Source organism: Argentina silus (genome assembly GCF_951799395.1).
Source record: "Argentina silus genome assembly, chromosome: 3".
NCBI classification, from domain to species: Eukaryota; Metazoa; Chordata; class Actinopteri; order Argentiniformes; family Argentinidae; genus Argentina; species Argentina silus.
This window is the reverse complement of record NC_139657.1, coordinates 19,900,453-19,925,777: the sequence shown is the minus strand read 5'-3', so window position 1 is coordinate 19,925,777 and position 25,325 is coordinate 19,900,453. Positions and strand designations below refer to the sequence as shown.

The 25,325-nt window shown below is 45.5% G+C and overlaps 2 protein-coding genes across 2 annotated transcripts in view; both read left to right on the top strand.

Annotated features, from left to right (window-relative positions):
• Nucleotides 1-1,221: 1,221 nt before the first annotated feature.
• Nucleotides 1,222-6,546, top strand: LOC310802203 (cadherin-related family member 3-like; the record flags this gene model as incomplete). The annotated part of the gene is made up of 16 exons (XM_083666496.1): nt 1,222-1,410; nt 1,632-1,788; nt 1,940-2,025; nt 2,112-2,209; nt 2,322-2,423; nt 2,536-2,681; nt 2,855-3,047; nt 3,321-3,486; nt 3,662-3,764; nt 3,850-3,948; nt 4,075-4,313; nt 4,648-4,816; nt 5,011-5,267; nt 5,444-5,637; nt 5,993-6,081; nt 6,176-6,546. 16 exons carry the CDS (start codon nt 1,222-1,224, stop codon nt 6,544-6,546), a joined length of 2,658 nt encoding a protein of 885 aa, XP_083522622.1.
• Nucleotides 6,547-15,010: 8,464 nt separating this feature from the next.
• dusp8a (dual specificity phosphatase 8a) overlaps nt 15,011-25,325 on the top strand; it is a gene marked incomplete at its 5' end in the record, with an annotated part of 34,748 nt that continues 24,433 nt past the window's right edge. The window contains 2 exons of the mRNA XM_083666761.1: nt 15,011-15,247; nt 23,635-23,773. Of these exons, the coding sequence (XP_083522887.1) occupies nt 15,011-15,247; nt 23,635-23,773 (376 nt within the window). The remainder of the gene's footprint in view (nt 15,248-23,634; nt 23,774-25,325) is intronic.

Genomic DNA, 25,325 nt, shown 5'->3' with positions numbered 1-25,325 from the left:
GGCAATGAGTTCAGTGTTCTTCAGTGGCCTTCCCAGTCACCGGATCTGAATCCAATAGAACACCTTTGGGATGTGGTAGAACAGGAATTCACGCAATTATGTCATCATGGACCAGAATCTCAAATGGATGTTTCCATACTGTCCTACGCAGTATTAGTATAGTGTTCCTAATAAAGTGTTCAGTGAGTGTATATCTGCAGTATATATCAGAAAGTGGTCTTCACTGTCAGTGTACAATAATAGATAATACTGTGGACAGCGTAGATATGCTAAGACAAATGTACTTTCTGCAGGGTCAGGCCATGTCCAAATTCATACATGACATTTATACCTCAGTCACTTGGAAGCCCTACATGGCAGCAAATTGAGCTGTTGTTTAATGAATTGTGAATGTTGTCACTAGATGTCAGTAGAACACAGTTATGCATGTTGCATCCAAGCATGTTACTCAAAAGGCTGCATATAACTCTCTGACTTTAGTTTTTACACCTCAAGACATATCTTTGCAATTATGCTGTGATATTGTATTGGGTACACAAAACATACCTGTAGGTAATTATAGTGTACCATACACAGACACCTTGTTTAGATCATGACCAGAGCTATGTAGACCTACTGGGTCATTCTGTCCTTCATTCTCTGATAAACATCAAGAGGAAACAATATGTACAGTTGGTGTGACTCAAATATCAGAGCTGAGGTCATGACCATAAAGGTCTGTATCTACCAACAGGACTCTTAGCAACACATTCTGATAGGCTGCTTCCAGGTAACTGAAATGGGATGGTCAAATCACACACACACACACACATTTGCTGGTGCATAAAGCTTTTAAAGGGTATGTATGCACACTTGACAAGAGAATGAACTGCAGGAACCTTAGACTCCTACCAATCCTGGCCATAGGCTCATGGCTGATAAAAGGTACTACTTTACACTGTACAAACTGAGAATGTTATCAATAATATAGTGTACTGCAGGTGTTATATTGCTAATTGTAGGTGTATAGTAAAATAATAAAGTTATATAAGAGAATTGTAGCACATTTTATGCAGCAGAAATTAAGTTTAAAAATAGGGTTTTAATCCTTTTTTATATATATATCATTGACTGAGCTATGATTATCAAATGTGTTCTTTGATCACTTCACTGACAGCTTTTCATGTCATCATACTGTAGACGTATTGATTCCATGTCGTGCTCTCAGGCACGGCTCCAGAGATGTCATTCATAGGTTTGCCAGGCAGGGCCGAACTGGCAGAGAACAGCCCAGCTGGCATTGAGGTCTACAGCTTTCAGGTGATCCTCTCTTTAGGGGCCGCCATGGCGACAGGATACCCCAGAATACTGAACTCTGACCCCCTCACCAATGCTTTCATTGTGTCCATGGAGAACAGTACTCAAGCAAAGGTGAGGCCTCCTACTGTACAGCCCCTCACAGAAAGGTAGGCTGTGGGCATAAACTGAACTGCTGTGTGCTGGACAAGAGTAATCTTAATGTTAAACTGAGTGCTTTTCTCTCATGTCATTTTATTAAGTTAATGATGTTTGATAAGGAAAGTTTGAAACATAGTCATTATAAGTGGATATGTGATGATGTTCCCATCATAAGTGTTGTGCTCTACATACAGGTTACCGTAACTGGGACTACTAACCTGGATTTTGAGACTACACCAAACCACTTTGTCTTTCAAATCTTTGCTGTGGACAGTGTGGGGGACAGTGCCCTTCAGACACTGACAGTGGTCCTAACAGATATCGATGAGCCCCCTGTATTCCTAGATGAAGGTACTGTATAGATTGGACATCCCTGAGCGAGCAAGTGTGTGTGTGTGCGTGTGCGTGTGCGTGTGCGTGTGTGTGTGTGTCTTGGTATGTGGCAGTTTGGTCATCATGACTTTAACAGGCCCCTCCAATCTAGTGTGTGTTCTTCTTTTAGAGTCTGTCCTCTACGTTCTGGAGAAATCCCCACAGCGTGAGATTTATGTACCAACAGTCAGTGACCCTGAGAACAAGCCTTTGACAGTATGACTCCCTCGACCTCTCACATTCTGTTTATCAGTTTCAATGTGTGGCAGTGGCTAATTAGTTGTCCGTATGTTTTCATTTAGTTTACTCTGACACCCTCAAACTCATCATTTGGTATTGATGTTGGCTCAGGCACCCTTTTTACAACAAAACAGTTCAATTATGAGATTGACCCCAGAAGGTAAAAAATGCATCCACATCACATGATAAGATGAAGTTAGATTTGACACTTTGTTACACTCTATTTTTACACTAATGTCAAAGTCTATAATTGTGTGTCCTCTGTGTCCCAGCTATGCCTTCAGTCTCACTGTGAGTGATGGAAAAAATACTGTATCCAGAACACTGGTCGTCAACATCATTAACATAAATGACGACAAACCTCAGTTCTTGAAGTGAGTATTTCTCACTGTCTGCTGAGAGCTTTTAAGACTCTCTCCTTCTCATTCTATGTCTGACCTTATACATTTACATATTGAAAGCTGTCTTTTTGCCTGTCATGTCCAGTAAGATCACCTCCTTCACTGTTCCTGAGGAGTTGAGTCCTGGGTTTATTGTGACCAACATCACTGCAGTCGTCCCTGATGACTCTTTTTACATGGGCTTCATCTTCTATACTATCAGTCCCAACAGCTACCTCGCTATACACAGATGTAAGCCCACAACTCAAACATATTCTGCCAAGCAGACTACACCACAACTTAGATGCCCATATGTGTGTGTGTGTGTGTGTGTGTGTGTGTGTGTGTGTGTGTGTGTGTGTGTGTGTGTGTGCGTGCGTGTGTGTGCGCATGCTTGTGTGTGTGTTTGGTGTCATATTTTTCAGATACTGGCATGGTCACCATCGCCAACAGAATGGACCATGACACAGCGCTACTGAGAGAGAACCCCACCATAAGTGTCATTGTGACAGCCACCTACACCCCCTCAGGTTCTCCGCTGTCTAACTCCATCCCTCTGACCATCATTGTCACAGACATCAATGACAACCCTCCCATCTGCTCCCCCGACGCCCAGAGGTTAGTTTAAACCAGTGCTAAGCCTCTAAGACTGAGAAGACATCAATGAATGGTGGTGGGAATTACATTTTGTCTTTGCACTGATTTATTTATTCACATCTCATGGAGCTGTGAAGCCTAAACAGATGTCCAGTTTAGGGCTAGGAGCTGTGTAGTCTGGAAGTGCATGTGCTTAGTTAGCTACAAATCTTGAATGGATATTCAGGTGGTATCTCTCTGTATATACAGTATCAATTATTGTTCCTTTCTTTTTTGGGCTATGGCTGGACCCAGGGTGGCAGTACCTGAGACAGAGGGAATGAATGCCCTCATCACCACGGTGACATGTACAGATAATGATGTGGAGCCAGTGTTCAGGCAGTTCCACTTCATAGGCCTGTCCTGTCTTGGGTGTAACCTGCTCTTTGCACTGGAGGCCCCAGGATCCAATCGTATTGTGGTTAGCATGATATCCAGACTTATGAGTTAGAATGCAAAATCACCAGGAGAACTCTACTAGTATGGTGGCCCAAACATGGGATACATAATAAAAAAAGAAAAAATGTCTAATTTATGCTGTGTCAAATTCATACACTTATTCATACACATTTGATAACAATTCATCTCACCCACAGCTTATTAGAAACCTTGACTTTGAAGATCCAATGAACCTGTTTCTTGGTAATGAATACAGCCTCGTAGCTGTGGCTGAAGATAAGAATGACACCTCCTTAAAAGGTAAGAGGAGCTTGCCTGGACTGACCACAAGCACATATCATAAGGCTTGATTTTTGTTGAACTTAATTTTCATGGGCCTTCACAGGTAGTGCTTATGTCTACGTCACGGTAACCCCTGCGAATGAGTTTCCCCCTGTATTCGACCCTCCATCATATTCCTACAGTATATCAGAGCTTCTTGGGCGTAAGTTATAACAACAACAACAACAACAACAACAACAACAACAACAACAACAACACTTATAATACTGACTTGCTAAGCATGCTGCATGGGCAGCCAGCTCATAGATGGTGGTGGTCTTGCATCCAGGTGGGGCAGTGATAGGAGCGGTCAAGGCCACCGACAAAGACCTCCCTGCTACTGCCATTCGTTACACCATCATCTCTGGTGGAGGCACCGGGGGTCTGTCCAACATCTTCTACCTGGACACCAAGCTGGGCAGCATCACACTACTGACACGGCCAGATTACGAGACCACCCAGACCTACAAGCTGGTCATCAGAGCTGTGGATGGAGATCCCATCAGGCTCCTCTCTGCCACCACCACGGTACACTGGGCAATGTAATGGGCACATAACTGGAGATGTTCTTAATGCTGTTATCAGTTCAGTACCTAACCTTGGTGGCCTGGGGTGGTCCAGTGGTCATACAACATGGTCTACAGTGCACACATACTGTACTGCCCATGTCGGCATGGGTTTGAGTCTGGCCCATGCCCTGCTGACATACCCTCTCCTCCTTACTTTACTGTCTTTCTCCATTATCTCTATCCAATAAAAATATAAGAGTGGAACTGCCTCACAAAAACGAAAAAAAGAAGAAAAGAAAAAAAGAAGAAGTGCCTTACCTCACTAATAGATCAATGTGTGTGTTTGTGTTTAGGTCACTATCAACATCATAGAGGCCAATGATGAACCGCCACTGTGTGGCCCCAATAAGACCAACCTAATTGTCCCCAATGACCTAAGAATAGGCTCCACTGTCCAGGGCTTTATCATGTCGTGCACAGACAAGGACTCTCCTCCTCCCTCCTTCATCTACTCCATCTCAGGTAACTGTAATTTTGGACTACACTGCACTGAGCTGCAGTATATATGATACCTATGGATATCAATGGGATAGCAGTTTGACCATAAAGTATACATATTGTTTTGAGATGTACAGTAAATGTGAGTTGAGGCATTACTGTACTCTCTCACTATCTCTATATCCTTTAACTATTATTTCTCCCTCAATGTTCCCTAGGGGCCAGCAATCTGAACAACCACTTTGTTTTCTCCCCCTCATCGGGAACCAACATGACCAGGCTTCTCCTGAAGGAGCCGTTTAATTATGAGAGCGGCGTGGACCGCATGTGGCACTACAGTCTGACTGTGTTGATCTCTGATGGGAACCTGAGGGCTGGAAGGACTGAGCCCCGGGATCCAACCCAGACTGGCACGGTCATCATCAACATCCAAGTAGTGGACCCTGACCTCACCACCATCATCACAACTACTCCAGTGAGCATGATGACAACACAGATGACAACAATATACTATATACCAGAACAGCTACTTGTTCTCACATTGTTTAGAACTGTTAAGGTATATGTAGGCACTTATTCAGATCATCATGGATTAGCATAATCATTATGCAAACACTGGAGCAACATTCAAAGTGAAACCTTCCCTTTCAGCCCCGTGTCACATACATCACTGTTACCGAGAACACGTTTAACATGGATGACTGGTACATTTGGTTCATCATTGCCCTGGCTGCCATGCTACTGCTGGGCATTCTGGGGTACCTGCTGTTCCGGTTCTGCACATGGCTCTCCACTAAAGACTGCAGCTGCTGCCAGCCCAAGCCAGTGGAGGAAAAGGAAGAACTGTGAGTGTGGATGCAATATTCATCTCAACTTTGGGGGAACCCTTATTATAAGTTGATGACAGCAGTGGACAGACATGTCTTCTTTCTAGCTTTTAAATGGTTCTCACTTCCCTTTTCTATTATACAGAATCCCAGACACAGGTAAGCATGTATATCTTATATTAAAAGCAAAAGTCGTTCAAAGTTCCTTTCACCTGTCAGTGAATCATCTTGGTTGTGTCTATGATCTTTCGTTTTCTTTGCAGCACCTCCAAAGAGAGAAATCTTAATGGTAAGAGTCTAATTACAAGTATGGTTATGTACTGTATGTGTCAAAGTGCCGCAGTGATCTGTGATCGACAGTTTCTGTATCCAGTGTGTTGATTACTGTCATCTCTGCATGCTCTTTCCTCCAGGAAGTGACCAAGATCAACACTGTGTTTGATGGAGAGGAAGTTGATCCTGGTAAAATTGTCTCAATTCTATTGAATTGTTCAGAGGTTTTTAAAGGACTTAAACCTGATTCTAAGCTGTTACTGTATGTTTGGTAATTTTCCAGTCACAAAGAGGGTCTATGAATACAACAGTAAGTCTGGGGCCCGGCGCTGGAAGGACACTCACATCCTGTCTGAGTCTCCACCGATACAGCCAGAAAGCAGTACCCTGGTCATACCAGAGAGAGCTGCTGTCGGTTCTACCCAATCACCTGCTCCAACTCGGAGAGGGAGGGCTAGCACTGGCCAATCGCAGATCAGGAGTGAGGGAGAGGGCAGGGCCACAGAAGAGAGGGGGCAGACCCCCCGAGGATCTCCTAAACCCAACATGAGCAGATACCCATCTGGCCAGTCTACAAGATCACCTGCACGCTCAGCAAGAGGGGTGCAGTTAAGAGACCTTCCCCATGACAATGACCTCAGCCAATATGTCTGAGGTCTGAGAGGGGTCTCCCATTTATACAGCACATGAATAATACATTCATTTTGTGTCTATCAAAAATGTGACTTTAACAATCATGAATCATTATTTTTTGATTACTTACTAAAAGTCTATGATTATTGAGGGCAAGCATTTGTTAATGAGAGTGGTAACTAATGAGGCAAACATGTGGTGCCAACGTGGAATTGAAAATAAATACATACAAAATAATAATAAAGACAACTGTCTGCAACATGACCTGCTGTCCAATAATCATATCATACTAATGATGGTAAATGGTGGTTATGATAACAGCATAGGAACAGTTTTTCCTTATCAGCCACATCTTTGTATGTGGGGCTTGGTAACAGCTCTAAACTAAGGCTAGATAACAGACAAATACATAGGACCTGTCAAAGCTTATCTAGATTCCATTGCACTGGTGTTGAGTGTTGCTGGGAGTTACGCTATCATTGGTAACTTTGAGGTGAGGAACAGCATTCCATCTATTACAACAATTCCCCTGCTACACAGGGGTGTTTTAGCTCACATAACGAAGCATTTGTTCTGTTCCATATATTGCTGGGAATAGAAGTGGTGATCAGTAAAGTCACAAGATAGGGAGAAAAAACATACAAACAAGACCAGCACTATGCAAAATATAGGAGGCATATTTACATTAATGTGACTACTGTACTGTTAGTACAGTTTTGCGTTGTGTAATAAAGGAGAACAAGAGCTTTTTTACTCTTTTTTTACCCTTAAAAGGAATACAATTGGATACAATGTCACTTAATTAATAGCCGATATCCGCACACTTCCGCACCACTGAAATCTGAGAAGCGTATAAATCATAGTCTACACAAGCACAGCAAAAAAAGAAAATATTTCATTCATCCCAATGCCTTAGTATGCGATGGTGGTTCTGTTATCATTCATTCTATGTAATAGCCGTTCGGATCATTAGAGCCGGGTTTTTTTGGGGGAGTCGGGATATCCACGACCCATTATGGAACATTGAATAAAATAGGTTCCATACAAAAATATGTTTTATCTCTACTCAGCAAATAAACACATTTACTACTCTAAATCCGCTAAATACGGTCATTCCCGAAGTGTGCGTGAGCTCGCTACAGACCACCGTGCCGCACACGAGATCACAGAAGAAAATCATTTGCGTCTCCTTTAAAAGTAGTGTGTCCCTTTAATCTACGGATCAGAAGGCTGACGTCAACTAACCCCTGAGCCACCGGCTCCGATTGGCTGAAGGTGACGTCAACCTATATTTTTTTCTCCCTTCTGAACCATGACCTCATCCTTAGTTCATTTTAGTGCTAAAGTGCACCTTCTGTTTTTCCCGGTGCGTTAATGCCTTGTAAATGCTGATTGCTTATCTATCACATCGCAACCACGCTACGAGTCCAATATACAGGGGAAAACAATAGGTAGCAGTGTTTTTGTGTGTTTCTAGTGCTGTCAGTCAACTGTGCGCTGTGACAGTAGTGTCAGCTGTAGCTACAGTGTGTTCCATTGCCCTCGACCCATGACAAGTAAACACTGACCATCTAGTTAAGCGCTTCCATGAAGAGGGCTGCCAATATTCCTCCGCACATGGAGGTCAGCTGATCACTATGACCTGGCGTGGAGACAGAGGTGAGTGTGTGTGTTGTTTAGATATGTAGCACCACCCTGCAGTGTCGGTCAGATCTATCACATTAATTCCTCCCCTAGTTACACTAGCATGGGGTGCTAGTTTGCCAGCCACAGTTGCGCGCACCGTGCCTACGTCCTCCTAGTCTGTCAGTGCGCAGCCTATGCGCAGCCGTAGAATGGGAATATTGTCAATCCTGGAGTTATTTGTGCTTTATTTGGACAAATATCGCTTCTTCGCTTCTTGTCTTAATTCATTTTACGGTAGGTGAAATGCAACTATTTAATTTCATTAAATTTTTGCCACGAATAATATCATGTGCACGATCAATGGGGTGGTCATTTTCGTATGCAGATATCCACGCGTCACAACAGAACAGTAGATCTACCGCACTCTCCATTCTCCATCGACGCACCGCATGTATGTCATTGTCATTATCAAATGAATCACATTTTTTTCGAGGTAAATGAGCTTCTAATCATTTTACCAGAACATTTTCTATTCCCTGTCGCTGTCGGGTTATTGTAGCAGTGCGCTCTTGTGGCGCTGCTGCATTTTATTCTCGCCTCCATCTCTATTTATACTGGGGGCATTGTCATTGGGCCATAATAATACCCCGTGTTTTTCATTGTGCGCACACTGTGTTGGTATTTCAGAATGATTTGATTACATCCACTATTATTGTATTATTATTATTATTATTATTATTATTATTATTATTATTATTATTATTATTGTTTTTATTATGTTATTATCATCTATTACTATAATAATAGGCCTATTGTTGTTATTGTTGTCATTATTGCTATGATGTGTTTGTCTGTTTGTGTTCTTCCTGCTTAGTACACCAGCTTTCTGTAATGTGAATGTATTGATCAGAGAGAGCAGCAGCAGCTATATTTGTTACTGTGTGCTATCTGGGGATGAGCCTGTTCCTACTGTTTCTCAAACCATTCAGGATCCTACAGCACTTATGATGCCTAGCCTATCCATGAATGCTATACCCTGGAGTTGAGGCGATGTGTCTATGTCAAGAATCTATGCGATTCCTTTTGTGAGAAGCCTTGTAAACAGTATGTGGACCCATTTAAAGCTCTTCAGCCAGTATTATGAACTGTCTCAAACAGTGCTTGATCATGCATTGATTAACAAGTAATGCAGCACAGGACCATTGCTTCAGATTCACATGGAATTTTGTGTGTGTGTGTGTGTGTGTGTGTGTGTGTGTGTGTGTGTGTGTGTGTGTGTGTGTGTGTGATGCAGGTGATGCAAGCACTGCAGGTGATGCAAGTACAGTTTGCTCTCCCCTCTGCGAATCAACTGTATTAAAGCCCCAATGATGTCCCGGGTCAATTTGACCCGAAGACTCCCAAAGGGCCCAAAAAGTGAAGACAATACAAGGGTTAACAGCTGCCAATTACAACATAATGTGTGTGTGTGTGTGTGTGTGTGTGTGTGTGTGTGTGTGTGTGTGTGTGTGTCTCTGTCTGTCTGTCTGTCCTCCTTGTTAGCAGATGCCTGTGATGGCCTACAGACAGGCCAGTAGATTAATGTGGTCACCCAGGATGGAGATATACAACATGGCTACATGGAGCACTGCTCACTGACCCTGCTCTCCTAAATCTCAACCTGGGACAGAGAGCAAACATACTGTACACCCATTTCAAGGACCACAGAGAATCTGTAGAGAAGTTTTTGTATTAACATTTTAACAGTTGTCTGCAGATTTAATTGATACAACTATTAACATTTTAGTTCTTACAGTATTTGTTTTGATTTTGCACAGATATTTTTGATGATTGGGGGTTTAGCCTCCACAGGCCCCTGGCTCTACCAGTCACTATCAGTATGATTTAAGAAACACACACTCAGCCTCACTGAATTCCCCACCCTGAGCAGAGCTTGGGACTGTAACCACAAGCGAGAGATCGTAATCATTGTCTCAAAATATTGCCATCTAATGTATCAATGATGATAGGATATTGTGTTTGTCATGGTTGGAGGGGGTTGAGTCTTACTGTCACTGCTGCACAGGCATTTGTGGGAGCTGATAGTTGGCTCAGATGTACTACAGTATAACCATCTCCACATTGAACTGATTATAACAGCAAGCTAACTGCATTAGTTTTGGACTTGCTATAGGCCCTAGCCCTGCAGTGTCTCTTGCCAGACTAACCTTTACAGGTTTAGATACGCCAGCCAGGTGTTGGTACTAGAGACTAGCCCCAGCCTTGGCAGAGATAAAAGGCCTATGTTTTGGCCCAGCTCCAAGTTGTGTTAGCTTAAGCTTTGTCATCTCTTCCACACATCCATATCCAGAGTCAATGGGAGATAATGGGAAAGAGGAGATGACATGAGGTGGCTCCTCTGAAGCAATTGTTTATTGTATTCCAAAGAATTCCCATGTGTGTGAGAGACAGCTTATATCGGAGGTTCTGTGCAGATGACGTTATCAAGGAGGTTAATGAATAACCTGGATGATGTTACCTGGGCTTTGGTTGGCCTCCAGTTGCTCTCATTATTTGTGTTGACTGTGTGATAGGCTATGTCATCATTATTGAACTGGTCCTGTGTGCCAAGGACAGTTAGCTCATCATGGTTTTATAATGGTTTGAGTGATATCACCATGGCGGTTATCTATGGCTAGTTAGGGTTACTTCTTGACTATCCTGGGAACTTATAGGAAGAACAAAGGCTTTTTTATTCCTCTATTGTTATCAGCTTTGAAGGAGAGTAGGGTTGTCGCTGTAGGTGTTTTGTGTACACTACACTATGTATGTACAGTAAGCCTATACATTGGGGTGTGAACCTTTGGGATTTTCTTTTCACTGTGTTTTGTGTTATCCTTAGATTATTATACAATAGTATTCATCATGCATGTGTTGCACACATGGGTCAGTGCCAGACATTCGTACTCCTAACCTACACTTAAGCTTAGTCGGGTTAGTATTTGAGCCTGTTCTATGCTCTCCAGGTGGTAAGTCTCCTGTTCTGGTGTCCTCTGGTTAGCGACCCAGCCTCCAGCCCCTCTCTGGTACTCTGGTACCCACCAACAGCATCCTCCCACCCTCCTTGTGCCCCCTGCTCTCCCGAGCCGGGCTGTTTCCATGGCAACCGCAGAATCTGCTCCAGCCCGGCTCTCCACTCACTCTTCTGTTTTCCAGTTCTGCGCCTCAGAGATTTCAAAACAAGAGCTCCTGCTGGCTACAGAAGTTGTTGTTGTTGTTCTTTCCCTGAAGGTTCCTCTTATTGTTCCTAAATGCAAGGTGGAGGAAACAGGCTTGCACTAAGGGAGAGTATGTGGAGAAGGATGGAGGGGCTCCCCCTCTCCTTTCCTCTCCTTTCCTCTCCTTTCCTTTCCTTTCCTTTCCTTTCCTTTCCTTTCCTTTCCTTTCCTTTCCTTTCCTCTTCTTGTGACGTGGTGATCACCTAGTAGTGTACTGGGATGCAGAGCCCTGGTGTCCCTCTCTCCCCCTCCCTCACTACCTCACTACAACACATGTAACCTGCACACTCCTCCCCTCCCCTTCCCTGTTTTCAGCATGAGAGAGTGAGGGAAAGAGAGCCAAAGAGGGAGGGCGAGAAAAAGAGAGGGAGTGAGAGAGAGCGGACTCTGGCGCCATTAGACGTTTGCAGCGTCAGTCAGTGTTGTGCAGCAGCAGCAGCAGAGAGAATCACACCCCTGAATGCTCTCTGCTGCTGAACTAAAAGGGCAGTCTACTACCATAGGTTATAAGGTGACATAAGTGTGTTATAAGGATGTGTTGGTGGTGCTGATGTCCTTGGTGCAGTGAAGTCTCGCTAGCGCTCAGCCCAGGTGAGGAAACCCTCTCTGTCTGTGTGTATGGGTCTGGTTGAGAGGAAGCGTTGTTACTATGTGTATGTGTTTGTTGCTGTGTTAGTGTTATGTAGTACTCTACTGTATATGTGTGTACAGCTGGCTGCATGCAATTGTAGGCCTAGATGTATTTTTAGATTTTGTGTTGTGTGCATGTAGATGAATATGCATTTAGTTTGGCCATATTTCTGCACTGGCTTGGTGTGTGTGTGTGTGTGTGTGTGTGTGTGTGTGTGGGGGGGGCTGTCTGTCTGTCTGTCTGTATGTCTGTCTGTCTGTCTGTCTCTGTCTGTCTGACCTGTACTGTATGTATCTACTGTGTGTCTGTCTGTCTGTCTGACCTGTACTGTATGTATCAACTGTGTGTCTGTGTCTGTCTGTGTCTGTCTGTCTGTCTGTCTGTCTGTCTGACCTGCATTGTATGTATCTACTATGTGTCTGTCTGTCTGTCTGTCTGTCTGTCTGTCTGTCTGTCTGTCTGTCTGTGTATCTACTGTATATATGCATGTACCGTGTACTGATGAAATCCGGCATACAGTACTGTGTACATATGTGTGTTGTGTGCTTGTATCCAAGTGTGCATAACCTACCTTTATTTTCACGATAGCAGAGATGGTTGTCATAGGCACAATGCCCTTGTATACTGGAAGTTTCCAGTAGCTCTATATACAGTACATGTAGAGGTTCTCCCATGTAAGAGATGCTGTGCTAGCATTGGGCAGGTTGCCAGGCAGCAACAGCCGATGGACATCGATGTCAGGGCTTGGCCTGTGGCCATGATAGAGGAGAGGTATAAGGAGAATGGAAAAGACCCATGTTGTGGTGTGAATGCTACACTTTTAGCATAAAGTTTAATGTTCTGTGCATTTTTTAGTTTTGGAGTAGTCTCGCTAATCGTGACTGAAGTTAGGCTACGCTTTTAGGTGTATTTATGGAAATTGTCATACAAGATAATACATAATACAAAGCCGGTGTAAATAAGCTTCAAACATTTCTTCCTCTTTCCATCTCTGCCTTTCTCACCCCCCCCCCCTCCTCTCTCTCTCTCTCTCTCTCTCTCCTCCTCTTCTCTGCTCCATCTCCATGGTTGTCTCTCTCCCCTCCCTAGCCTTGAGCAGGCTGAGTTGCTAGGCTGAGAGATCTTTGCAGGGAACAACATCCCTGACCCCTCCCTTCCCCATGCGGGGGCGGCGTCATAGCGGGGGTGAAAGGTCGTAGAGTGTAGCTGGAGCATGCTCCCCATCCACAGACACCGCTGACTGCTGACCAGAGCTCTCTCAGTCTCTCCCACCCACCAGCTCTCTCTCTACTGTTCTACTGTAATGAATGGTGCTTGTTTTTCTCTGAGAAGTTTCCCCTCGCTCTTTCTCTCTCTCAAAAACATGTGTTCTTTCTTTCTCTCTTTCTTACTCTTATAGACATAATCTTTCTCTCATCTCTCTTTTTCATACACACATGCAGTCTTTCTTTCTCCATGTTTCTCCTTTTCTTCCTCTCTCTCCCACTCCCCCCCCCCTCTCTCTCTCTCTGTGAAGGACATGAATGCTATTGCAGTGTATAGGCCTAAATGATGAATGGTGCATTACTGCTGTCCAGGAAAGCTTACAGTGCAGGGTTGTTGTTGTCGTAGTGATTTGGTCTTGATGCATTGTTTACGGTCCTGCATTAGCTGCCAGGGCTGTGTCTACTTCCCTCTCTCCTCTCTCTCTCTCTCTCTCTCTCTTTCTGCCTTTACTCTCTCTTTCGTCTGGATACAGTAGATACAGTAGTAAGGAAGACGACGCATGTTTATTTCATAACACAGTGTGCCTGAGGATGAATAAAACAACACTGGCACTCTGGCCCTCTGACTGGTCGCCTAACCCTTCCTCTTGTCCCCAGGATGTGGTCATCAGCCCAAATCACACCTTACATGACATCTATTCTTGGATGTCAGTGTGGTCCTGTGATTTGACAACAGTTCTATCCATCTTGATGGTTGCGGGGGCGGCTTGGAGGGAGTAGATTGAAGTGATTATATGTGATAGATGAGCGGAGACAGTCCATCAAGTTTATAGAGGGGTCTCTTTGACAGGCACACACACACATACACACACACACACACACACACACATACACACACACTGGATACCACGCAGGCTGTTCATCTGTGTCCAGGCCTGCTCTCTGAATTCCCCCGGCTTAATTTATCTCACCCCCTCAGTTTCCTGTTTCACGAGCTGCCACACAAGAGACCCTGCATCAACAACAACAAGCACACACACACACACACACACACACACACACACACACACACACAATGCTATAATTGACGTGTGTGTGTGTGTGTGTGTGTGTGTGTGTGTGTGTGTTGAATAGCTCTCAGTCTTTATAGATTGCTCAGATCTGAGCCAAGCGGATGATCATGGGCCCCTTGTGAAGTCTTAAAATAAAATGTTATATCCTTGTTTAGTGTATTTATACGCAAGGTGAACAAAGTCTGCAAATAAAACAGACTATAAACACAAAAATACTGTGTACACTTGACATTCAAGTAACAGTGAAGTTGGATATGACATTGTTTGTTGCTTTCATCCATACTGTAGTGTTGGGGTATGACAGAGACAGACAGGAGGTCAGTCAGCATCTTAACACCTAACGAGGCCTTTATGATTATAGTGTATGTTCTCATTAAATGATTTCATCGATCCTGCTCATATACTGTAGGTTTATAGCAATGGTGTAGGCTAACCTTCTCCATGAAAGATGGTTGTGTATTCTGACTCTCTTCTCTCCTCCTTTCCTCTCTTCCCCCTCCTTCTCTCTCCTTGCTCCCGCTCTTCTTAGATACCATGGATCTCCTGAGGTCTGCTTCAACGGTCTCTCTCCTCCTCCAGTGACCACCTCTCCTCCTTTCCTCTTCTCCACCACTCCCTCTCTCCTCTCATCCACCCCTGAGTGACCTTAGGCTGAGTGACCGTAGTCTGACTTTACGGTGACCCTCTGACATCATGGCGGGGGAGAAAGGGCCGAACAGACGCAGCGCCATGGACATCAAGCGTCTGGCGGGGCTGATCCAGAGAGGAGCAGGGCGGCTGCTGGTGATTGACAGCCGGACCTTTTCGGAGTTCAATGCGTCCCACGTGCAGGGGGCGGTCAACGTGTGCTGCTCCAAGCTGGTGAAGAGACGCCTGCAGCAGGACAAGGTGTCTGTCACTGAGCTGCTGCAGCCCAACAGCAAGGTCAAGGTAAGTCCGGGGTCAGGGGTCAGGGGGGGGTTGGAGATGGGGATATTCATGGTGGCAGAGGTTAGGTTTGAAGGGAATGTCTGCATTGGTGCTTAACCCACTAAATCATGATAAGGGGGGAAACGATCACTAGGAAGTCACTGAATGGCAATGCTAGAATACTATGCGTCAAACCACCAAGTGTTACCAAGTGTTTTTGAACATAAAATATCCTGATCACTAAGGTGATAGCTGTAATACTGGTAGAGGAGCAGTGAGGACAGTGATTTAACTGTAGTATTTAACTGTGTGGTGTCAGGCTGGGTCTGGGTCTCACCGCGAGCACAGGCCTGCCTGCACTTGATCCGCTGGGTGCTATATTTGGCAGGCGAGAGGGCGTACTGTACTGTTGGTTTATTGCTTATCGGTGGCCCTGAAACCGGATCCTCCCGTTTTCCATGACTTCTTCTCTGAATATGACAGCCTTTTTTTCCACTGCGCGACCATGGCATGCTAACTCCTGTATTTTTAGTCGCGGTGTGAAACTGAAGGAACTCTGAGGGGGGGAAACCCAAGCACGGACAACTTGTGTGTGTGTGTGTCACCCAGACATTGGACTTGATGGGGGTAAACCCTCACACGACTGAACTGTGGAAATGACATCCTCTTCCCTCACACCAAAGTTTTGAATGTTGTTGTGATGTTATTTAAATGTCATTTCATGTATTCCCATCGAAACACAACAAGAGCATTGATGCTATGACACTGAGTACACATTTACACAGAAGACAACAATGACACATTCCCTTGGCTGTGGGATGACGGAAACATTTGCGGGGATTTTTTTAGGTATATCACACACACATTGTTTGAATGGCGGCTCATAAAATCCAGTTCTCTGCTTCCTGATGTGAACCATCAGGCCTGGATGCCTGAACTCATGCTCTCTCTTATTTGTCTCCTTCTCCTGCTGCTGCTTATATTATTGATTTATCACCTGGTGTCCAAATCCCCCTGCCAATGTGAATTTAAATGTGAGAGTTATGGTTGACCGACACCGCCAACATGATTGGAGGGGAACCCAGAGACCTGAAGATGATTTCCCTTGAGCTCTTGGCCTTTAGCACGGCCGATAACATTTCAATGTCATTGCTACATTTGATTGGAAGACACTGTAGCTCAATTAGCAAAGTCCTCCAATGTATTCTCTCTCTCTCTTTCTCTCTCTCTCTCTCTCTCTCTCTCTCAAGTCAATTAGGTCCAAATATGCTAAGTGTTAGAGCACACTTCACAGTGTGATTCCAACCAGTATATGTCTTTCCCAGGTTTGAACCATGATTAACCTGAGCAGGATCTTGCGCAATTCTTCTGCTTAGGGTTAGAGACCAGGAGCTAATGTCTCCCAGACTGGCCTAACTGACCCACCTAAAGCCTTCTCGTGGCCCACCTGGCGAACAAACTAATGTTTCTAATGTTCTAATCAGCACCCTGTTATTAATGATGACGCATGCACGCAAGCACGCACGCACACGTGCACGAGCACACACGCAGGGAGGCAGGCAGGCAGGCATGCACGAACACACACACACACACACACACACACACACACACACACACACACACACACACTATACACTGGGCAGGGTCCTGAGACGTTATTTACTGGTCCTCAGCTTGCCAGTCCCAGGTACATTAAGATTGAGAAACCCAGGGAGGGCTGGAGGTCTTTCTGCTTGGCTGTGAGGGGATGTGTTTGGAGAGAGCTGCTGGGCCTGTCTCTTAACGGCAGTGTGGTTGGCTGCTCTCATGCTGTGTGAAGCCAGCGATGTTCCAGTAGGGCACCCTGTGGGGTATCTTTCTCTTGCTATTTCTTCTCACGCCATCTCTAGTTTGTTTTTATCCCATCCTCTCTCTCTCTGTCTGTCTGCCTTTTCTGTCTGTCTGACTGTCCTTGCCCCCCCGTCCCCGTCCCCATCCATTTACATTACCGTCTCTCTCAGTGTGTGTCCCTCTCCTTTCTCTCCGCCCCTCATTTGTCTTTCTCTCTCCCTCGCGTTGCCCCGTGGCTGGCTGGCTTGTTGTTATTATCCCCCCCCCCCCCCTCCCCCCGCCCCCCACCCCCCACCCCCAGTAAAGAGGATAATGCTGGCGATTAATGCTAGGCTGGATAAAGCTGGAACTAGCCGGGTGAGAGGGGAGGGCCGGACGTCCCCAGACTCTTTTGTTATTGGCTAAGCATGACATCATCCCCTTTATGTGGCCACTGGCAGGCCGCGGGCTGGGCACGTGCAGACCGGCTGTGTGGTGTTAATGCCCCCGCTTCTCCCACCGCCCTCTCCACCCCCCACGGGGCTCTCAGCATCTCCGGGGGCCGCCCGCCCGCCTCACAAAGCATGCTCCTCAGCCAGCCAAGGAAGCAATGGACCCCATTGTGGGTCTTTGTTGCGAGTGAATGTAGGAAGCGAGGGAGAGAGAAGAGGGGGTATTCATGGGTGGGATACATCCCTGGCTGCTTCCCATTGAGTGATAATGGCAGGCGTCCCCCTAGGCTCGACACTCAGCCCTTTCTCAGATCTCATCATCGGGTTGATTGAGTTGAGTGAACATGTATGAGCAGCAGGGATCAAAATGGTGGCCTCCCTCCCCCACCCCCCCCAACCCCCATCCTATATAACCCTCATGTACTCCATTGTACACTACTGGCTCACTTGTAATCTAGGTCATAGTTAAGTACAGTAGGAGACTATGTGGGTGGGCTTGGGCTGGGGAGGGCAGGCAAGCCGGCAGGCAGACAAGACAAGCCGGCAGGCAGACAAGACAAGCGGGCAGGCAGACAGGCAATGGGGCTTCCTACCCTAGTCATGGGTGGGCAGGCGGGCAGGCCGGGTGGTTTCTTGGCTTAAACTAAGCTAATCCCAGCTGTTGAGTGTACTGTGCTGTGTGAGTGAGCCAGGGCCAGGCCTAACAGATGGCCTAGGGTTAGGGTAAGGTAGGCTAATGGGAGCAGGTTGACAGTGTGGTCAGACATACACAGCTCTCAGGAAGTCACACACTTTTTTATTTAATTGCAGTGTGATTTATTTTGCCATTCCATCCCACCGGCATTTCAGCAGTAATATTTTAATTGAGGGCATGGTAGTTTAGCTTGATAGACAAGACAGACACGACAGTTGAACAGTTTAGAAGATAAACATTTAATTAATCCATGTAGAATTCACTGTACCAGTCTTATAGTAGGACTCCCTATACCTGCAATGTTGTGTAATGTCACACATACAATAGGTTTTGGTGATAGTTCTTGGGTGAGTGTAGTTACTATGCTGCTCATACACAAGGAGAGCTACCTTCTATTAGGACCAAGTGTCAATGGTCTGAATTGGATGCTTTGGCAGAGGGCCATTCTCCTAAACTCTGGCTGTGAGTGCAGCCTCACGTTGTTTTACAAAATCAGGATCGGCTGAAGGTACGCCATGTGCCCCCTCTACTCCTCAGACGCCTGCAGAGGACTCTGGGTAATGAATGGAGCTGCTTGTGACTCTGGTCAAAAGTAGTGCACAGTATGAGGAAGACAGTAGATGACACACACACACACACACACACACACACACACACACACACACACACACTCACTCTCACACACTGTATGGGGAATAGGTGTCATTGGAGATTTGCCATTAATGAAGGGATCCATGCCACTATGCCTCATGGAATTGCATTGCTGGAGAACTGTTTTTGTCTTCTAAGACAGAGATACTTCATCCTCAATCCTGTGAGGAAATGGTTACATCATCAATCTGTGACAACCCAGGACAATCCAGTAGATAGTAGGCTAAATTTAGTAGGGTTCATGTCCTAGATATGTGGGTTTACGGTAACATGCATTTTTCACAACTCAGGACAGTCCTGTGTGTGTATCAGCGATGTTGCCAGTAACAAGACAAGGAGTATACGTGGGGAATTTGATGACTCACCATGTGGATTGTTTTGATGATTTCCCTAAGCAAACGTTTTAGAGATAACCTTTCACCCTGAGTGTGATATGTCATGTTTTTCATGACATCACTGGATGTGATTCATCATTGTTTGTTGTTCAAAGGCCTCTGTGTACCCATACAAACAATATCCCCACACTGGAATTCCTTCAACCCTGTCACGAGGGCAAAAAGGATTTTCCTAATTGACATTGATAAAACCATTGCACTGGGTCAGAATCAAATCTGTGGATTTTGCTAACCAGTTTCAACTGGTAGTCAAAGAAAGCATTTACTTGGTGGTGCCTTTTTTAGCACCTTCATAAACAGAGAGAGAGAATAGTGATGTTGTGTTGATGATGTGAAACATTGCTATGCTGATGTGACAATGCTAGGCAATGACACAGTACTTCTGGTACCTAAGCAACCACAAAACACACATACACTTTTTGGACAGGTGTGTGTGTGTGTGTGTGTGTGTGTGTGTGTGTGTGTGTGTGTGTGTGTTGGGGAAGTGGGTGGTGTGTGACATTTTGGGCAGGGAGCCTCTGGGCTAGGTGGGGAAAATCCCCATGTGCGTGTGCATGTGGGGTGTGAAGTCATCATCGGTCATTTTGGTGATTTGGTCACCTGATCTGTCATACCCTCACGCAGCGAATGACAGAGAAGACCTTTGCCCAGACACTTCTGATTCTTGAAAACACACACACACACACACACACACACACACGCACACACACACACACACACACACACACACACACACACACACACACACACACACACACACACACACACACTGCAACAGGCATGCAACCCACTTACCTTACAGTACACACACACACACACACACACACACACACACACAGAAGTCCTAGAACATGCGCGCACACACTCACACGCACAAACACACACATACAGAGCAGGGCCAGCTGCCAGTGCCAATCAATGACATCATGTAACCAGGGGGTGTTATCTTTACAGACTGTAAAGATAACACCCTTATGGTGGGCTGTGTATAGTCTGATAGTAAGACTGAGTATATACTGTAGGCTGAGTGAGTGAGTTTCTGCAGTACTGGTTTTCCATGACACTGTAACAACGAGACAGTGGGACTAACGGCCAGTTGATTGTGTTTGGAAATAAAAGCAATTTTTAGACTATTTCTGCGGATGTTACTGTCATGGTACATTACACACACACTCACACGCTCCGTAAAGTTCTGTAGGAGGGGGAGTTCTGTACAGAAAGTTCTGATATGTGACTGGTAACCCAGCGCACATCTGGGGTCCTGTGTGTGTGTGTGTGTGTGTGTGTGTGTGTGTGTGTGTGTGTGTGTGTGTGTGTGTGTGTGTGTTTTCACACTGCACTGTCTTCTCTGCAGCTCCTTGGGTGTGGGTCTCTTTTGGCTCTAGCCATTTTATACCATTGTTGAAGGCAGAACCAGTCAGGTTTTAACAGCCCATATTCATTTCAGTAAGTCATTACAGTAGGCCTTGAATCATCATTACCATGTCATTTATGTTGACCATAATGCTGGTTGTTTGAGTCAGACCTGTACCCTGTACACAGATTCACTCCTACAGTACTGTAGCAAGAGAGGAGGAGCAGAGAACAGGTTTTAGGTTCAGATGCTGGTGACATGAGGGAATGGCCGTTGTTTTTTTTCTTCTCCTTCTCCTGTCATATGTAATCATGCAGGTTTCCCCTGGCAATATTCGGGGACGAGGATACAGGTACCTTTCTCTCTCTCTCTCTCTCTCTCTCTCTCTCTCTCTCTCTCTCTCTCTCACTCACTCCTTCTCCTTCTCCCTCTTCCTCTTCCTCTCTCTCTTTCTTTCTCTCTACTCCCGTCACCTGCAGTGCTTGCGTCAGAGAGACGGAGGCAGTAGTGCTGCAGACGCAGGGTGGAGGGCGGGACTGGATCAGTGCTGCAGTCTGTCGACTATAGGTCATTGACCTCTAACAGTGCAGTAAACACTATGCACTTGAGATACTGTACTAGTGCCTCAGCCTTCACATTATGGAGCCAGGTTACCAATGTTAACACCCATCCTATGTGTGTGTGTGTGTGTGTGTGTGTGTGTGTGTGTGTGTGTGTGTGTGTGTGTGTGTGTGTGTGTATGTGTATGTGTATGTGTGTGTGTGTGTGTGTGTGTGTGTGTGTGTGTGTGTGTGTGTGTGTGTGTGTGTGTGTGTGTGTGTGTGTGTGTGTGTGTGTGTGCGCGCGTGTGTGCGTGTGTGGCCTGTAATCCCCAGGTGGTGATGTCATCCCCTGGGTTTAGCTCTGATCCCATTAGGGTGGAACACCTTGTCCAGTAGGGAGTGCAGAGAGTAAGACTGGTAAGGGCAGAGAATGAGAGGAGGGAAGGAGGTGGGAGGGCAGGAAGGAGAAAGAAGGGCTATACACACACACACACACACACACACACACACACACACACACACACACACACACACACACACACACACACACACACACACACACACACACACACACCCAGCACACATAGATGCTATCAGTGGGCTCACATTGTGTTTAGACACATTGTGTCCAAACACACACACATACTGTATTCTCAGGCTGAGATGGTGTCCGATGTCTCTGAACACACATGGACAAATATAGAGCTATATAGACTGTGGCTGTGTTAACAGGTGCTATACAGGTGTAATGTAGGTGTTATTACTGTGTTATAAAGGTGTTATAGAGGTGTTATTCATGTGTAATACAGGTGTAACAAATGCGTTGAGTGAAGCCAGGGTGTATATACAGTACAGTACTGTGCACTTCACACAGGGATAAACGGATAAGGGTTGAAGTTAAGGTTAGAAACAATTGATACAGTGAGCTTGTAAGTGTGGTTAGAAAGCGTCAGACTTGTGTCCTTCCTAGCATGGGCAGATATTGATGCCAGTGGTAGAAACTGTCTGGGCTGTACCCAGGCAGAGCCTTTCTATACCCAGGCTCCCGTGTCTGACCTTGGGCCTCCTAAGTCACCTGTGTGGCTTTCTGCCAAGCTGCACCGATAAGGCCGCTGTATAAGAAGACACACACACATGCATAGACACATGCACACACAAACATGCACACACACACACACACACACACACACACACACACACACATGCACACACACACATACTCGAAAACAAAACACACACACACAACTAAACACAAAACCATCTAGTAATACATACTCACTTACAAGTACCCCTACTGTGCTGCAGTGCACATGCCTGAATGTGTGTGTGTGTGTGTGTGTGTGTGTGTGTGTGTGTGTGTGTGTGTGTGTGTGTGTGTGTGTGTGTGTGTGTGTGTGAGTGAGAGAGAGAGAGAGAGAAATAGAGAGACAGTAAGTAAGTGAGAGTGAGTATCTCAGCAACAACATAGACAGTATAGTTGGCAACCAGGGACAGCAGCCGTCAGCTCACAGCCAGCAGAGGAGGGAAGTCGTGAAGACGTGTTCTTGAAGGAAGTGCAGTTTTGCCCAGAAGCTACATACTATTCAGAGGTGCATTTGAGAGGATGAGAGGAGGGATAATGAAAACAAAAAGAAGAAAAGGGTTAAAGTATCCCCACTGCCATTCATAATCTCCTCTTTTCTCCTTGCCTCCTTCCTCCACACTCTCCTCCTCCCTCTCTCTCTCTCCTACCCTTATATCCTCCATTTGTCTTCTCTCCTCCATCCCTCCTTGCTCTTCTTTACCCCTCACTCTTTCTCATCTCTCTCTTCCTTTTCACTCTCCTCTCTCTCCTTCTCTCTTTCCTCACTCCCTTTATCCTCTCCTGTCCAGTTGTTGTTCAGTGATGCAGCGATTCAGAGCTGCAGTAGGCGCTGGCTGATGGTCATGTGACCAAAGCCTGCCTGACAACATGGAAACAGAGCCATGCTGGTGTGAGCACGCACACTCACACACTCACACACTCACACACACACACACACACACACACACACACACACACACACACACACACACACACACACACACACACACACACAAAAACACAAGTGCAACGCATGATAATATTATTTCCTCTTTTCCTCAGAAACACACACTAACAGAGCATAGTCTTATTTGCTGAAGTGGTCACGAATTGTACTCATGCACACATGCAACTGGATGGATGTTTATATAAATAATTACACATCAATTGTGATCCACAGTTCTAAATGTGGAAAAGTATGTAAATTACTCTGTATTCAGTTATATTGTCTAATCCATTGCATATTATTTCAGTAACCCCTCCCCACCATATCACATTGTTATAAACTATGAAAGATCACACCTAACCTTACTCAGGTTGATGCTTTGTTTATTGTTATGTTAGTTGTTGTTTTTAGGAGTGCAATTTGACGCTGTTTTTCCACTAATGAATTGTAATTACCGGTACACTGACATTTTGTCTCTTCTTCTTTGTTGGTGTTTCTGCAGGTGGAGCTGGGCAGGAAGCAGGAAGTGGTGGTGTACGACCAGAGTTCCAAAGAGGCGGGGCATCTCGCCAAAGACGGCTTTGTGCACATCCTATTGGGCAAACTGGAGGGCACCTTCCACAGAGTCTCCCTGCTCACTGGTAGGCATTTAGTGTATGTGCATGTGTGCACAGTGCAAACAATGCAAACATCTATTCTTGGTCTGGAGACAGGCGTGTGGGTATGCTGTAGTAGTTTACTACAGATGTTCATAGCAGATCCAGATACAGGTCCCTATGTATGGGCCTGTATTGAACAAGGAGGCATTGCATAACAGACCTCTAAGTCTGCATGAGTGGAGTTGTATGTTATGTCTCTGTTTTGGTCAGCAGATGTCAGTAGTGAGCATCATCTGCAGCAAGTATCTATCATATCATCATCTCTGTGACTGTGTTTTGCTTGCTTGGATTCTAGTGGCTGATTGTTTCAACTGTACGATGTTCAACCATCTAGTTATTTTATATGGTTGGAAAGAGGGAAGGAAAAAGGAAAGGAAAGGAAAGAAGGAGGTGGTAGGAGTTATGTGATTTAAGCTTCTGAAGTCTCTCTCTCTCCAGGCCCTCTGAAATGAAGGCTAAAGCTTAAATTCAGCTAACAAGACCTGTCTATCAAATCACCTAGCCTCATTTACCCATCTTATAAGCTTGTCATACTTGCTTCTAAGCACATTTAGAGCTATGAGGCCTGATGTGTGTATTAGCAGCTCCTTTGGATAATTCTCAGCATTCGTGACTGCAGAGGTGCCACTCTGCACATAGAGGCTTAGACACACACACAGGCACACAGACACACAGACACACACAGACACAGACACACACAGACACACACAGACACACACGCACACACACAGGCTTAGTAGGACCCTGGCCCAAATGTGTCAGGGCTGAAGAGGAAGTGTAATCTGCCTCACTCAGGATTGCAAGAGAGAGATGGAAGACGCATGCTGGTCTTGCAAATCACACATGTAATGCATATGCACACCCACACCCACACCCACACCCACCCACACACACACACACACACACACACACACGTACACACTGAAAGCCTGGATTTTCCATTTCAATCTTTTTGATGAGGCTACCTATCCCTTTAGAAAGCCCCCCGTCAGCAGTTCCTCTCTAATCCTGTCCTCATCTTGCCTCTCTCTCATTCTTTCTCTGGAATAGAGAGGAATCACACTTATTCCTATTCAGACAACTCTTCTCTGCTGTTTCCACGACAACAGTGGAAGAGAATATTCCCTGGAAAGTTTCAGCCAATGGGTAGAGATGTTGTAATATTGGGGTCAGTGGAGTTTACAGTCAGTGTTTGTGTTTGTGTGTGTATGAGTGAGTGTGTGCATGCATGATTACGTGCATGCGTGCGTACATCCGTGTGTGTGTGTGTGTTTGTGTGTGTGTGTTGCATGCATTCATGTGTTTGTGCACATTTGAGAGACATTAGAGAGCAACAAAGAGAGATAGAGAGTGATATACAGTGTGTGTGTGTATATATATATATAATGAGAGAGAGAGGAAGGTGCCAGCTCCCCTGCTGTTCTGAGGGCAGCGCCAGGCGGTTGGCAGCCGGTCGTCACAGCAGCACAGCAGGGAGGCAGGAAGTGCCCTGGCTCAGGGGTCAGAGGTCGATCTGTGCAGCTCTGCCATCTGA